The sequence below is a fragment of the Didymosphaeria variabile genome, assembly GCF_027946475.1.
Source record: "Didymosphaeria variabile strain IMI 356815 chromosome Unknown scaffold_2, whole genome shotgun sequence".
In the NCBI taxonomy this organism is placed as follows: Eukaryota; Fungi; Ascomycota; class Dothideomycetes; order Pleosporales; family Didymosphaeriaceae; genus Didymosphaeria; species Didymosphaeria variabile.
Genome location: NW_026611621.1, coordinates 2,156,323 through 2,172,525, shown reverse-complemented (window position 1 = coordinate 2,172,525; position 16,203 = coordinate 2,156,323). Strand labels below are relative to the sequence as shown.

Genomic DNA, 16,203 nt, shown 5'->3' with positions numbered 1-16,203 from the left:
TGATTGCAGCGGTTCGATGATACGTGCAAGGCATACGCTTGTGACTGTTGCCCACGCTTCTGGATTGTGCCGAGACTGGTAAGCTACAGAACCACGGAGCTCTAGGTTAATCTGGATTACAGCGCAGCACCATAGCCTACTCTATTAAAGAATAGATCTGGTGCTGCGCTGTAATCTAGATTAAACTGGGATCGATCCATTAATCCTTTGATGAGTGCTCTTCGGACCCGGGTAATCGAGCAGCTATGTCATTACGAGCTACTATCTGAGCGAGTCTAGATTCGATACAGACGCACGCAACGCGTCTCGCAACAGTACACTAAACGAGATACGATAGAACAAAAGCAGCCATATGGGAGAAAGATTTAGTGCAGCTTACGTGCTTCTATAGACCAGACGCGGGCGTGTGAACCGTGCGCACGAAGCCATCCCTGGCCCTGACGTAGCTAGTGTTACTCGTCTGCACCCCTGTCATGCCTGCCTCTTATATTGCTCTCCGCACCACCACTTCAGCTGCCTGTACATGTCTTGATAACGCTCCCGAGCGTTGCAACACTTTTACTACTGACTTCAACGCTCATATTTAGGTATGAGCGGTCTACGCGCCCATATTGCCGGTCGTTTGCGCAGCTCATCGCAGTCGCTTTCCGCGGTCCCTCCGAAACAAGAATCGCCGGACTACTCCCACGAGCTCGCCAAACATGCCGCCTCCATACTCTTTCGATCGCCCATCCCGTCGCGGGAGAATAGGCCTGTATACATTCTCAATGCCGCTGCTCTACCCGACACCAGAGAAGAAAACTTCGATTCCCTCTTGCCGTACGTGCTAGCGCGACTCCCCGAAGAGGATGAGCTGGTGAGGGGTTTCGAATATGAGGTTGTATTCTTTGCTGGCGATTCAGACGGCTCCGCTACTTCGAAGAAGAACAGGCCGGGCTGGGGCTGGTTCATACAGGCATATCATGTCTTGTCAAGAGCCATGCGGAAGCGCCTACAGAAGTTATACATCGTGCACGAGAAGACGTGGGTTAGGATCCTCACCGAAGTATTCTCTACGATTGTAAGCCCCAAATTCAGGAGGAAGATCATACATGGTACGTCTATATCCCTTCAAGTACATGTCTGCCGCTCATGTTGTGCAGCATCTGACCTGACCAATCTTGCACTGCACATTCCCATCGAAGACCTGTTGATCCCTCCCTCTACCTACCTCTACGACCGACGAGTATCCGATGACATTTACGCTCCGTATGCAAGCGGCCGCCGGGCCTTTGGTGCTCGCCAGCCTCTGCCCATCAGCAGTAAGGGCACACCACGATTACCACGAGTTTTGCGAGAGACCACAACTTTCCTTCTCTTGGAGCAGAACATCAAAGCTGAAGGACTATTCCGTGTGCCACCGCACTCCAAGCTTCGAGATGTGCTCAAAGAAGCTTACGATAGAGGCCAGAAATACATCGTTTGGAAAGATAACGGTGCCGTATTGCAGCTACCGCCCTACCCGCATGCTGAACATCAAGACGAAATCATAGCCGAAATCGACCCCAGAGATGCCTATTCGGTATTTATGGCCGCTGCACTTGTCAAGGCTTGGTATGCGGATCTCCGCCAGCCTGTCTTCCCGCAGTCCTGTTACCATGAGCTAAAGCGGCTTCATGGCAATCCTGATGATATCCTTGACCTCGAGCGACTTAAGGAGCTCTTTTCTCCTTCCTCCGAATGGTCATTCCTCCCCGCCATCTCCCGCGAGATTCTGGTCAAACATCTGCTGCCTACTTTGAGTGCAGTCGCAGCTCGCGAGGAACAAAACAAGATGACACCGGAGAATTTGGCGGTGTGCATCGCCCCCGCTCTTTTACATGGTCCGGATCAACTCGAAGATGCTAAGATGTCCTCCATCGTACGGAGAATATTCACAGAGGCGATCGAGTCATGGGCGCAAGGGCTGCGAGAAGCTTGTGGTGAGAATGAAGCCGCTTTTAGAGCCGCTTTAGAATTACCGCAGTCTCAGAGCGATTGGGAGGATCCTCTCGAGCAGGCGCAGGGGACGGAAGAAAGAAGGTGGGATGAAAACCACTCAACTGGAATCGTTCTGCAAGACAACGAGAAACCAACGGAGGAACCGCCTGCCCTGCCACCGCGTGCTGGCATAGTATCTGGTCGGGCTCCTCACGACAACGCTACGAAACGTAAACCAGCTCCTCCACTTGAAGTTCCTCCTCGCTACTCTACGGTTGTTACCGACAGTCCTATAGATGCTTCTCCTGTAACATACGGTGCGACTATAGACGGTTTCGCACCGCGACGCAACGAGCCCAACCACAACACACACTTACCCGACGTAAAAAAATCCGGTACGAGTTCTGGCGATTCTTACGCTCCTCAACTTATACTTCCCAAGAGGAAAACCCTGACAGCAGAGCAGATTGATAATGCTGAAACTGCGATCGCGCTAGTAGATGCACGAAAAGCGTCAGAAGAGATGGATGCAGAAATAAGGGTTCCAAAACCGTCCGAACTCAAGGGGTCTGCCATGCCTCTACCAGGTCTGCTGAACCTTTCCATCGGTAGAGCGGGAGCGGGACCTGCAGTGCCTGTGAAGCGCAAGGCCGTTTCTGGCACGTACACTGCATCACAAGATTCGTCACCAACAAGTGCGACATCAAACGAGTCGCTTTCAAAGGCACTTCCTACATCCTACAATGACTTTCGTCGGCCCAGTCTTCCAGCGAGCGCGAACCGCACCCTGCAGATAAACACGCTGGCACGTCCAATATTTCCTACAAACCCCGTCACCAACCGACCTGCATCCAAGTCAACTTCGCTTCCGGTACCTGCTCCAAAGCCAAGGACTCCGTCGCCATCCTTGTTGCAACGAATGCCATCTTTCGAGACCTCAAAGCAAGAGCAAAGCCTAGCACCACCTAGCATTCCTCGTAGGCTCAATATGAAGAAGCAGTCGGTGGATGACTTGAGGCGGCTGTATGAGGAGAGGGCTGGAACTGCGAGCGTGCTAGTGGAGGCAGGTCGGAAGCAATAATTAGTACCCCTTCTTTCTATCACGGATACCCCAGAACAGGCATGATACATCTTTAATGTTTCTTTGTAAGACCAATAGCGAGACTTCATCATCGGTTTTTTTTAATATTCTTATGGACATTTCTGCAGTGCCCACCCCACCGACGCATCCTGATTCGCCTGTGGATGGGATGGTCAATGAAACAATCAGACAAACAGTAGTCTGATTTAGCTCAGAATGTATGAGTGGATAACTAATTCATGAAAACCTTCCCATCTAGCTGTCTGCTTCTTCATGCAAGCGACCCCGCCATTGGCCCATGCGGGCAATCCCTGCTCCCGACGTCGGCGCCGAACCCAGTGCCCGCAGTCAGCCCACCGAGTGACGCTACAACAACCCTGCCTCTCGCAGATAAAATTATCGACTAAATCGTGACTCTTCGACCCGCACCAGCGCATACCCACAGCCATGTCGACTTTTGGCAACTACTTCAAAGTCACCACGTGCGTTGATATGCTCGCCCTTGGCGTTCAGCGCAATTGACTGATATTGTGCACAGCTACGGCGAGTCCCACTGCCTATCGGTCGGATGCATAGTCGATGGCTGCCCGCCGGGCATGGCTCTCTCCGAGGCAGATATTCAGCCCCAGATGACGCGACGACGACCAGGACAGAGCGCAATCACCACGCCGCGTGATGAGAAGGACAGGGTGGAGATTCAGTCCGGTACAGAGTTTGGCATTACGCTAGGCACGCCGATTGGCATGCGCGTCATGAATGAGAACCAGAGGAAGCAGGACTATGGGAACAAGACCATGGACATCTATCCAAGACCGAGCCACGCAGATTGGACGTATTTGGAGAAGTATGGGGTAAAGGCTAGTTCGGGCGGGGGAAGGAGCAGTGCGCGCGAAACGATCGGTATGTGGCCTGCACGGCAGTGCGACTTGACACGGTGCACGATACTGATGGTGCGTAGGACGAGTCGCCGCGGGCGCAATAGCAGAGAAATACCTCCGCGAAGCCTACGGCGTCGAGATCGTGGCCTTTACGAACTCAATAGGCAACGAATTCCTCTTCCCACCCTCAGCCGAACACCCTACATGCGCCACAAACCCCGAGTACCTCAAGCTTATCGAAGTCATAACGCGTGAGAAAGTCGACGAATTCCTGCCGGTACGGTGTCCCGACGATGAAGTCACAAAGCGCATGGAGAAGCTGGTTGCAGATTACAAGGAGAAGGAGGACAGCATCGGCGGCACGGTGACGTGCGTCATCAGGAATTGCCCAAGCGGACTAGGCGAGCCGTGCTTCGACAAGTTGGAGGCGACGCTGGGACACGCCATGCTGAGCATACCCGCGACGAAGGGCTTCGAGATTGGCAGCGGATTTGGAGGCTGCCAGGTGCCCGGCTCAATTCACAACGACGCCTTCATCAAAGCGCCGGCTATCCCCGCGGGTACCGGCCACGCATCTGTACAACGCCCACGTCTGACAACGAAGACGAACAACTCGGGCGGTATCCAGGGAGGCATCTCCAATGGTGCGCCTATCTACTTCACGGTTGCGTTCAAGCCCCCGGCAACCATTGGCCAGGCACAGACAACCGCAACCTACGACACTTCGGAGGGAGTGCTGGAGGCGAAGGGGCGGCACGATCCGTGTGTGGTGCCCCGTGCGGTGCCCATTGTAGAGTCCATGGCGGCGTTGGTGATGATGGATGCGGTGTTGGCACAGCAGGCGAGGTCTGCGGCGAGAAGTCTGCTGCCGGCGCTGAAGGGGGTGGTACCGGTTCAGCAGACGCAGAATGGAGTCTAGACGTAGATACGCGAGGGGGATGAGTACAAAGTGGTCGCTTGTTCAAGCGGAGACGTGGGCGAAGAAATCAAAGATGCACGTCAACGAAGGTCGGAGATGGGTCTTCCGACCTGCTGGGGTCTCGCGCGGATATGTATGCAGTTTTATCTCCGGACAGTGTTTTTGATCGATCGATTGTCTGTACCACCATGGTTGCCGTGCATGATGCCGATCGGCAAAACTCAATTTTATTGCTAGCGCGCCTCAACGACGACCTTGGAAGGCGGAAGCGGGACGAGACAGGCGTGGAGTCGGGCCAGTGTGGACACGGCGACGAGACGACAGCACAGAGGCGGTGCGAGGGTGCAAGGAGAGTCGGGGAGCTCGCGTCGCTGCGACCAGGGTAGGGCGAGATTGTCACAGCAAGAGACATGGCAATTGGGACAATGTGCATGTATTAATCAGCAGATGCTCGATACGAAGTGCCCGCGACGGCAGAGTGCTTGGCAAACCCTCTCCGCAGACCCGCTTCCGGGCACGCGGCGAATCAGAGGCGTGTGCAGACGGACGGGCACCCGCGCATGGGCCCTGAATACCTTCGTCCGCGCTGCGCTCGGCTGGTCTGGTCTGGAGGGTGGCATTTCGCCTTACCGTAGCTGGACGTCACTAATACGTTTGTCGCGGTCCAGTGGCCAAAGCCGCATTTCCCATTGTCTCTAATGTAGGCATGAGGCGACCCTGGCGACGCTCCTACGTGCCCTCTGCCTCCGCGCAACACCATGGCCCGCGGCACAGCCATCAAGGAAGAGGATGCCACCGGGTCCGCGGGAGAGCCCAAGGCCAGCAAACGGCGGTGCGTGCAGTCGGCCTGTGTGCCCTGCAGAAAGCGGAAGTCCAAGGTAGGCAGTCCAAGCATCTGGTGACCTGACCTTCGTTCCGCGGACGCGTGCTGCATCCTGCATCCGCTGCCGCCGCCATCTTGCTCGCCATCACAACAGAGACACGCTCTCGCAGGCTGACCCGCGACCACAGTGCGACGGCGGCACCCCCGTGTGCGCAACCTGCACCGCCGTCTACAAAACACCATGCCACTACGACGTCGAAAGCGAGAGCCGCCGCACAAAGGCAGGCACCAAGCGCGATGCCTCCGTCGTCGCCTCGTCGTCCACGCCCACGCCCACCAACGACAACGCCGAATTCCTGCTCCATTCCATCCGCACCCTGCCCGAAGCCGACGTTAACGAGCTGATCCAGCACATCCGCAAGGACGCCCGCCTCGATGTCGCCTCGCTCGCCGACACCTGGCGCAAGACCGCCGTCCTCCCGTCGAGCACCCCCGTCGGCGAGCCACAGTCGTTTGTGAGCGAGTTGTCCATGTTGCTGGGAAAGCCTGCCATGACCCGGTCGGGCGAAAGCAGGTACTTTGGCCACACCAGCAACATGTCACTCGTCCCAGAAGATGAAGACGATTCGTGCGCCATGCCTCGTGCCTCGAGCCTCGCGCGCAAGTCGCCAACCTGGACTACCATTACCGACGATATCGGCTTGGTCGAGCGCCTGCTGGACCTTTATTTCCGCTGGTCGCACTCCTTCTACGTCGTCTTCTCGCGCGAATGCTTCTACAAGGACTTCCGGAGCGGGCGGGAGAAATACTGCAGCTCGCTGCTCGTGAACGCCATGTTGGCGTATGGATGCCATTTCACGGATGATCCAGCAGGAAGAATCGATCCCGACAACTTCCGCACCGCCGGCGACCATTTCTTCGAGGAGGCTAGAAGGTTACTCTATGAGAATGAAGCCTCCTCGCTCACCACTGTACAGGCGCTCTGCGTCATGGCCATGCGTGAGCCGTCGGCCGGACGGGACTCGTCAGGTTTTGCCTACATGGGGAGATGCATGCGCATGGCCATTGAAATGGGGCTGCATCTGAAGAATTCGGCAGCGCCTGCCATGGGACTCACACCTTCCGAGATTGAAGTGCGCAAAGTCACCTTCTGGGGCATCTTCACCGTGGACACTGTTTGGTCGATTTGCATAGGTCGGATATCTCAACTCCCTCGAGTCGCCATCACTCTCGACAAGCCCATATTGGACGAGCCACCAGGCGGTCTTCATGCCGAAGCCTATCCAGGCTCATTGCAGGTGCCACCTGGCACTGTCACCAGCCGCATGTTTCTCCAGGAGTTCAGTTCTCTCTCAGAGCTGATCAATGATAACAACTACATGTTCTACGCTCCTAGTGCTCGTTTGACAGATATCAAATTGATAAATTGTCATAACAAATACTTGGAATGGTTCAGAAATCTGCCGGCACCGCTGAGACTCGATGATGCACAACCGCAACCTCATATACTTGTACTTCAGTATGTGTGCAGCAAATTTTAACATGGGAAGATCCACTAACATTCGCTAGTATGCTGTACCACACAGCCATTGGCCAATTGTTTCGTCCTATGCTCAAGATCGATCTCATCAACTTCAGGTTAAAACCCCGCGATGCGTGTATAGAAGCCACGAACAGTGTGTCTGAACTCCTCCGCCGGTACCGTTCACACTATCCCATGCGTACCTCTCAATTGGTACTCACGCACATCCTGTTATCGAATTGTATCGTACATCTCACCTTCTCGAAAGACGCCCAGTTTGCTTCGAGCTCGTACCGCTATCTCGTTGAAGGCCTTCAAGCGTTGGAGGACATGAGCGTTTGTCATTGGTTTGGAGGCCGAGCCTGGAAGATCATCTATGAAACCTCCAAGGCTTGGGATCTAGGTTTCCCGGAAGAGTTGAGGAACAGCAAGCTGATTCCGAAGGCTGGCACTGTGGCGGGAACGTCGGAATCCTCTATAGTGGTTCCGCGAGTGAACACTGAGGCGGCCAAAACGAGCCCCAGCGCAAGATACAACTCTATACCTTCGTCGGCTCAGCCCACGAGGAGGGAAAGCCTGAGCATGTTCGCCCGTCCTAACCGCAAGAGCTTACAGCTACCCTCTCATCCAGCCTCATCTCAAGGAGATGGTGTGCTCCGCAGCCAGACTCCACATCGAGGGTCTCTCCCGCATATCGTGCCTTCGTACTCTCCGATTTCTCCTACCCCCCAAAACGACCCCTCATCGAACTCACAACAGCCCCCTCCACCACCGCCGGCTCAGCTGAGACCCTCTTCTGGAACCCTCTTCCCCACTTCGGCATGGGCGTACCCATCCTCCCTCGCAATGACTACCCTGTCGGTCCTATGGCTCTCGACAATATGCTCGGCAACTCCAATGAGTGGGACCGGTTCTCGCGTGACGGTTTCAAGATGAGTGAGACGTGGAATCACGACCAGGCGAATGCGTTTGGAGGGAGTGGCGAAGAGGGGTATCCGCAGGTCAGTGGGGACAGTGACGGGTTTACGAATGCGGAGGTGGCGCAGTTTAATGGCGCGAGGCGTATGCCGGGGCATGTGAGTGAGGTGCACCAAGGGGGTGGGCAGGCTTTTGATGCTAGTTGGTGGGGCGAGCAGGGGAGTATGGATCGATGACAAGAGGGTAGGAGGGCGAAGATTCGACTGAGGGGGTTTGGACGTTGGTGGGAGTGATGTTGGTAAGAAGGGGGAAAGCAATCGAGCAGCCGCTTGCGCAGCAAGCACTGCGACGAGAACGTTGGGAGAGGTAGTTCTGCATTTGTGGTGTACTGTCCGCTTTGTGCGATCATAAGGGGGTACACACGGAGTCCGGCGCTTTGTTTGGTCAAGCATGGGCGGGTGTTCTCTATTCGCGATGTATATATCTACAGCGTGGGATATGAAGGCCAGAGGATAAGGCAATTCTGGGTCATGTACATCAGGCTTAGGGATTCTGCGGTGTATGCTGTATATATCAAAGCATGTGCCCTACTTCCATCAAGGTTTGCCTACATAATCTATTCAACTCATTGGAGTGTGAAAGTATATATCTCACCCGGCAGCCTTTCAAATTGAATTACCGCCTGTGAAGCTGTCGCTTGCTGAGGTTGTCTGAAGAGCATCAGGCGCTGGTTGGGACAAGCTCCACGAAGAGGAACTTAGAGTAGCTAATCGTCTCTCGTAAAGAGGAGTAAGTCCTGTTAGGACATATTCTAAGCTCGATGGCAATCAAGAGTTGGTTCTACAGGTGAGGAAAAAAGTATCAAATCGCAAATCACCCGCCTAGGAGGTAATGGGCACTGAAGCATACTAGGCTTGACATTTGGGTGCGAGCAATAAACCCATACTACTCCACTGAGTTGGGTGTTCTATCCTGGCATCGCAATCGGGCCGTCGTAAATCATACGAGCAATAGTCGAATAGGGTGTCTGTCTAGTGTGTTATTGGTGGCTCAACAGGCGCTATTTTCTCAACTGTAGTCGCCACAACAATGAGCCGACTGCCCGTTCTCTCACCTTACCAGCTATCTTCCACTATCGTATATTACTACAGCAACCTTTTGAGTTGACGATCTCTACGAGGACCCACCCCACGAGCCGAACATGTCTGATCATGCTACTAAGATTGCGGAGCTCATGAAGTTGTACGATATCCTGCCACTATACAGCCCAGCAGCTGAGATCCTGGTCAAGTTGGGCGAAAGTATGTGATATAAATGTCAAATACATCGAAGGCACGGTCATATTCGCCTTCGAGAGACTACTGCTAAGCTTTATAGCATTGCACGCGGAACTAAATTGCCGCCGTCGACACGAGCGAGCCTGAAAAATCCTAAACGCAAACATCGAGTTCTTCGTCAAAAAGCTCGGGCAATTGCAGAGCGAGTGCAATGGGCACACCGAGTTGCAAGCGAGAGTGGGTGAGATGGCCCGAGCCAAGCAAGAGCTAGAGCAACATGCTGGATATTACACGAAGAGATCGCCGAATTGCAGAAACATTTCGAGCGAATGACAAGCGAAAAGGTGAACGAAAAGATCAGGAAGTTACAAGGCTCCGCTTGAGGAGAGGCATGGGCAGTCGACTGTGCACACTGACATCGAATGAAGAAATCAGATTGGACATGTCCTGAACTTCAGCGAGGTGTCTGCGAGCATGATGGAGATCCGCATATACATTGATATCAAGAGAAGAGTCCGAAATGGACCTCCCCTAAACTAACCCGTGGGGTTGCAGCGAGAGAGTATGGATGATCAGGTATAAAGTAGAGTCACGAGCGCGCAGTATCCTATCTGCCGTCTTGAGATGACTAAGTATAGTGAAGATTGCGAATAGAGTTGTAGGTGACCGCAACATCTAATATTACAGTGATTAGTCTAGGCCCAGGTTTTCTTTTGTCAGTTCGCTTGAGACAAGTGGCCATGAAGAAGTACCATAGAGGTACCATAGGGGGTTGGGTACTTAGGAGAGTAGGCGGGTATGTTGAAGAAAGAAGGGACTGTGAAAGACAATTTCAAGCAAGATGGTAGTTTTCATAAGAAGAGATGAGTGGACGTAAGTTCTGTAAAATATGTCAAGGTGATTGGCTTACTAAATTGAGAAGTTCTGTCCTCTATTGAATCCAAACGAGCCTTTGGTTGACCAAGGTGTTTAAGAACATAGAATGATCCAGCGTCTTAGTCAGGTTGAACCCGAAACTAGTAAACCCAGAGACTGGCGCAGGAAGGTGCCGGTGATGCTGCAATGAATTCGCAACTACGAAAGTCGGTGAGCATTCTACGCACAACGACAACGCTCTCCTGTATCACTGCCTGATCTAAGGGACAACTTCACCCCAATAACCCCCTCCCCCAACCACCTCATCCTGCTACACACATCCCACTTGCGCCATCAACCCACAGAACCCTCAAAGTCACACGTCTCTCTTCCTCGACCCATGCACCCCGTTCTATTTTCTAGCCCCCTCTCTTGACCCAATGCACCACTATTCACCTCTCAAATGCGCCACCAATTCCCAACTCGTGCCTTCAGTAACTCCCGAGCGCCTGACACCGCCTCACAGGCCGGCTCCCGATCGTGATGGGCATCTTGCTTGCTCTCCCTAACCACCACCGTACCTCCGCATTTCCATCATTTTCTAGACGCATCGCCCTTCCTTGCCGTGCCCGCATCTCCAGAGTACTGTACGTCTTTGATATGGAGGAGGGGAACAGGCCCTGCTTCTCAACAGTTACAGCTGCACTCCCCGCCTCGCTTGGAGGTGTGTGTTTCAGCCACGGGTGCACAGCAGGAAGGCAGGTCGTTTAGAAGGTACGGATCCGGCATAGTGAGGAAGTGGTGATCAGTGGTGGAAGATCAGGCGGACGCGTACCGGGCGGAGGGGCGGGTGTAGGCGAGGGACATGCGGTGCGAGGATGGGCCGGTGTTCGGTTATGCACTGAGGTTGGGATGTGTGAGGGGAGTGGTGGGATGGTGGAGGCGGTGCTTTTCTGGTAGCTCGGTGGCAGGTCGTGCGTGAGAAGCTAAGGCGTCTAGGAATGCCAGAGAGGGAGTGACATTCCCGAAGCTGAGCTCTTAGGTGTCGTTCTTGTAGATAGTAGGCGAGTTCTGAGTGGTCCTGTCAAGACGAACACAGCAATTACAGTACCGAACCGGCACGAGCAACGAAAACACTCACATATGTCTACGCCTTTCACCTGCAAGCAATTCCCCATGTACACCCACCACCACCACAATTGCACCGCCGATCACAAAGTCTAGATGTTCTCCATCGCAAAACCCTGCACAGAATACGCAAGAATCCTAGTAATCACTGTAGCACAAGATCCTTATCCCGGTCTGCTCGAACCCAACCGCCCAAAAGCACTCCAACGCCTGCATCCAGGCATTTGGTCGACCTGAGACATGGCTTCTCAGACTCCTCCAGATTACGTGTCTACAGCGTGAAGTTGATTGAGTCGTCCAAATCGAGACCTCGAATGGTAGGTGTGTGGGTGGAGACAGGCCCATGGCAGCGGTCAAGACGAGACACGGCGGTGCCGCGTAGTATAGGAACAGAGGCCTCAAAGACACGGCATGGCATGACATGACGTGACATGTGGAGTAGCTATTTCACCGATCATCAAGATGGAAGTGCGCACCTGCGATAGATGAACGAGAGCGCAGCAAGCGTACGAGTGCGAGATGCTGCGCCCGCTTTTGGAGGCGCCAGGCCAGCAGTCACATGTGCGCGCTGCCACGTCGCTGTGGGTGCCAGCTAGCTCGAAGCATACACAGGCGGATGACAGCGCTATCGAAACATCACCGAACAAGTAGGCAGGACCAGGAAAGTGAGTGTGATCTCTTCGAATTCTTGATTTCTCCCCATGCTTCCAGGAATTGAACACGAGGATAGCAGGCCACCCCGATTGTCCCACCTGACACATTAGGCTTGACAATGTCGTCCACATCTATGTACTCATCGTAAGATAGTCATACAGGAAGCCATGGAAACAGTTGCTTTTTCAATTGGGTCCGCTCATCACCCTCGAGACCCAGGCTGCGCTTGCCACTGAGTCCCAGACAAGGACGAGGGGTATAGCCGCCAAAACTAGTGAAAAGAAAATCCCCCTTGCCCTTCACTTTGCTTCCGCAAAAGTAGACAACAGAGATTAAAGACTAAACAGCATACATAGCGCTTTGGAATAGAAACCCTTGGCTGACGAGCCTTTGTGCCGTCGCTGCGTGAACATGCCGTTATTGTAAACGCTCGATCCACCAACCATGCATTCTCGTGATTAAAAACGCCAGACTGCTCCCTACGAGGGAGGTGATCCAAACCCGGACCAGTCCGCAAAGACAAACCCTCTAAAACCGTGGAAATGTGAACAAAGGAGATTCGTGATAAGGAGCGGTCGTGGCTCAATGAGCTACCAAAGACAAGGTCATACAAGTCGTACCTCGTGTGCCGTTGGCGAAAAGGGTATTGTTACAAACATCAAACAGAAGCTTAATGGAACACGAATATAAACAGGGAATGTATCGTTCAGTGGCCGCGCATCCCGGTGGACGACCTGCCGAGGAGCGCACCTGGAAATCTGAGATCGCTGAGGAATTTGAAGAAGGCGCGCTTGCGGGGTGGCGTGCGTTGGAGAAGTGGTGAGGCGGCGATCTGAACCATAGGACCAACAATGTCCTCGTCGCCGAGCTTTGGAAATTTGCCCGCGCTCTTTGGGTCGTTCAGCGTGGGCATCTTACTAAGCGGGGCTGGCTCCATGGGGGGACGTCGGCTCGGGATCCTCACCCAGCTCGGTCGCACGGGAGTTGGCCAGATCATTGTTCTTCTTCCACAGGGCGTCGATCTCCGACCACTTCTTCTCGCATAGCAGGTAGGCTTTTGACGTAGGACCATTGTGCTCAGCCATGCGCACCTGGTGCTTGGTGAAGTTGCAGCGCGCTTGTTCCCAATCAGCAAACAACTGCCGGAGGGCAGCCGCATCGCAAACTTCAGGTACGTAGGGTTCTGGGTGGATGGTAAAGTTGTTGTGCCCAAGGACCAAGGCCCATTTGTCATCAGGGACGGCCAACGCGAGCGACGGGATCTCGTTGGAGGGCACCATGGGACTGATGCGGGATGTCTTGAAAGATGCGATGGAGGCCTTTGTCGAAAGTGGTGGAGTGGGATAAGCGCGAGCTGCAGGTGTGTCCACGGGGGTAGAGACTAGAGACTGCATGGGGTCGACCGTCGCGATGGTAGGAGATTGAAGGGGCGAGTGGGCAGGTGCGTCATCAAAGCGAGTCTTGACCAGCAGTGGTGGTAGAAGAGGGGTGGTTGCGTAACGCTCAGAATCGATTTCGTCAGCGTCCATGTTGAATGCGTTGGCCTTTGCAATGTCGATGGGAGAGGAAGCAATGGACTCAGCGAGCTGCTCTCGGCTGGTTGACGCTGACATGGACTTGGGTGGGAAAAGTTCCATCGGATCGTGACCTTGGGCCTGGTGGATGGAGCTGGTGATTGACGATGCCCGCGTCGATGGCGCTCTGGAGGGAGTTGCGCTCCTTGACTTGCCATTGAGGGTCGACGCTCTCTTGCGCTCCCGCATCTTGCGTGAGAAGGAAGGAAAGCTACGCTCAAGCTTGTGGGTGACACTATGCGCCGAAGCTTCGGCGGATCGCCTGCGCTTCGAGTTGGGCGACTCGTAGCCAGAGCCTGCAAAGTCGTAAGCATCTGCGACGGCAGGATGCTCAGAGAGATCTGTGTCATCTGATGATCGAATTAATAGTGCGCGAATCGATAATGACGCTTCAACTTACAGTGGCATGGAGAAATGGTCACGTAGTCTTCCTCACGCTCAACGTCTTCGGTGAGCTGGGGGAGCTTCCCCGATGCATTAGGGCCAAGAACATCGGCGGGCTCATACGACGGTGGACTTGACGACAGTGACGAGGTAGAGCTTGGGAAGCGGAGATGGCCGCGGTAGAAGCTCGGGGTGGGCGGCGTGGAGCATTCGGAGGCAGAGTAGAATCCAGAGTCGGTACTCGAGTGTACTGACGAGGCGGGGTCGTGAGACATGTCGAGAGAGCTTTTGGAAGACTTTCGCTGGGCTACCAGCTTGGGGAGGATCAGAGGTTTCATGTCGCGCATTTTGAAGGACGTGATTTTTTTTCGGGGCGACGTTGGCGCTCAGGCCATGACCGGGGTGAAGTAGAGCAGCGCAGGCAGGGTATCAGGCGGTCGGCGACTGCAGTGGTGTGAACCGGTGCTGGGTGGGAGGAGTGGCGGTCCGGGAGGTCTCAGAGCGGTGCCACGACAGAGGACCGAAAACACGTAGGTACCGCTGGGTGTTTATCCTCGCGAGAGCGTCAGCGCGCAGGCGTCGGCTATTGCGCTGCTTTGGGCAGGGCACGTGAGGCGAGGGCGGCAAGTGGAGCAGAGCAGGAGCAATGCAATGCAGGCAAGCGCAACAGCTCACCGGCGGTTGGCAGCCGCAGCAGCAGCGAAGAGAGCGGTGATGGTAGTTGGACAGCGCAAGGTCAACAAGGAGCGTGGGCGCGCAAGAGAGGGTTGTCGAGCAGGCTCGGGGTGGGCGGCGCATTTGTGTGGGCGACGTGTGGTGCTGGCGTTGGGGTTGCAAGGGTCGGGCAGCTGGAGCTAGCCCGTGAGAAGAAAAACCGAGTCGGGCGTGCGCTAGGCCCGAACGGTGCTGGTGGCTCTGGCGGCGGCTTCGCCCAAGAGCTCCCCGGCGCGGCCTCAGTCCCAGCGACTCAGCGGCCCGCGGCCGTCGCACCTGCTGTCGTGTGCAACGGCAGCCTCCAGACGACGCCGCCGCCGCACTCCACGGCACCATGCACCATGGCCTCTCCTGCTCGAGTTCGCCCGCACGTCGCACTGCGCTCGTCCGTGTTGCTTACTTTTGTGTTTTTTTCTTCTTGTTGGAGGCATCCAGGATGCGTTGGTGGGCCGATTTGCGCGCTCCACCCCCGGCCCACCCTCTGCTGAGGACGACGCTGCCCTGAGTAAGCCATGCAGGAACAGCTGGATCCTGAAGACACGGCAAGCCGAGGCCTCTCGTGGTGACGAGACCCGGGGAGTTGGTCTGGAGGACGGCTGGCGGATCGTCACTGGCCAGCTGGGCGCCTTGGGGGGAGAGTGCCTGGCATCTGCCGTCCCTACGCATGCTTTGGCTCCAAACAAACAAACAAGTCCTTGTTCCGACCACCAGCGTCCCAACACTGACTCGACCTGTCCAGACAGTCTTGCGGTGCCAAAAGAGGAGGCTGGCAAGCAAAGGCGAGCCAAAAAGCCTTCGGCCGGGCGGCGAATCGGAGCAGACGCTGCAGCAAAAGCAGCCGTTGCACCCGCGCTGATTGGCCTTCGCTCCTGTGCGCCCGACTCCCCTGCAAGAGGCACCGTGAGAGCCCTGCTGTCACCAGTCTGCCATCGACGCCAGGCACAGGCTGCCAGATTGCCTCGCCTCGCGCTGTATCGGCACGCGCAGCCAGCACATGGACGCGCATGTCGCCGGCCAGCCAGACGTCTCGACACCGCACTTCCTGCCGTCCACGTCGTCAGGCTGCTGGCCAGCAACCCGTGGCAGAGGGCTCCCGATTCGTGGGCGCCCAGGACCGTGCCGCGCTGCGAAGGGCATGCGATCGGCATCCCTGTGGTCCGGAACCGAGCCCAAAGCTTCCTGCTGGGAACAAGGATGCGCTGGTCGTTTGACGTCGCTCACATCATGACGAAAGCTGACCTCACTCTCACCACCAACGGTTGGCCACGGAGCAACCGCTAGCCACGGGAAGGGAAGCATGCCTCTCGCCTCGCACGCCGTGAGCGGGCCGGCACAACAACGTCGCCAACGCCCAGGCTAGCAAACCATAAACGGCTGGCAACGCCCACCTGCATGCTGATCAAAGCATGCTTCGCAGACCGCTCACAGACTCTCTCAGGTACCGTTCCCCCTCTCACCAGCAGGAAACCCACATGAATCCGTCAGCGTGGCATTGCCTCAGCAGCCCACGCCAAACA

The 16,203-nt window shown here is 55.3% G+C and overlaps 4 protein-coding genes across 4 annotated transcripts; 3 read left to right on the top strand and 1 right to left on the bottom strand.

Annotated features, from left to right (window-relative positions):
* Positions 1 to 589: 589 nt before the first annotated feature.
* On the top strand, positions 590 to 3,040 carry N0V89_002426 (uncharacterized protein; the record flags this gene model as incomplete). The annotated part of the gene is made up of 2 exons (XM_056211236.1): positions 590 to 1,094; positions 1,143 to 3,040. The coding sequence occupies 2 exons, from the start codon at positions 590 to 592 to the stop codon at positions 3,038 to 3,040; spliced, it is 2,403 nt and encodes an 800-aa protein (XP_056074709.1).
* A 447-nt stretch (positions 3,041 to 3,487) lies between these two features.
* Positions 3,488 to 4,837, top strand: ARO2 (bifunctional chorismate synthase/riboflavin reductase [NAD(P)H] aro2; the record flags this gene model as incomplete). Its single annotated transcript, XM_056211235.1, has 3 exons — positions 3,488 to 3,522; positions 3,579 to 3,940; positions 3,999 to 4,837. The coding sequence occupies 3 exons, from the start codon at positions 3,488 to 3,490 to the stop codon at positions 4,835 to 4,837; spliced, it is 1,236 nt and encodes a 411-aa protein (XP_056074708.1).
* A 758-nt stretch (positions 4,838 to 5,595) lies between these two features.
* N0V89_002424 (uncharacterized protein) lies at positions 5,596 to 8,336 on the top strand (the record flags this gene model as incomplete). The annotated part of the gene is made up of 4 exons (XM_056211234.1): positions 5,596 to 5,669; positions 5,815 to 7,179; positions 7,230 to 7,766; positions 7,814 to 8,336. The coding sequence occupies 4 exons, from the start codon at positions 5,596 to 5,598 to the stop codon at positions 8,334 to 8,336; spliced, it is 2,499 nt and encodes an 832-aa protein (XP_056074707.1).
* Positions 8,337 to 12,931: 4,595 nt separating this feature from the next.
* N0V89_002423 (uncharacterized protein) lies at positions 12,932 to 14,247 on the bottom strand (the record flags this gene model as incomplete). Its single annotated transcript, XM_056211233.1, has 2 exons — positions 12,932 to 13,938; positions 13,989 to 14,247. The coding sequence occupies 2 exons, from the start codon at positions 14,245 to 14,247 to the stop codon at positions 12,932 to 12,934; spliced, it is 1,266 nt and encodes a 421-aa protein (XP_056074706.1).
* Positions 14,248 to 16,203: the final 1,956 nt, after the last annotated feature.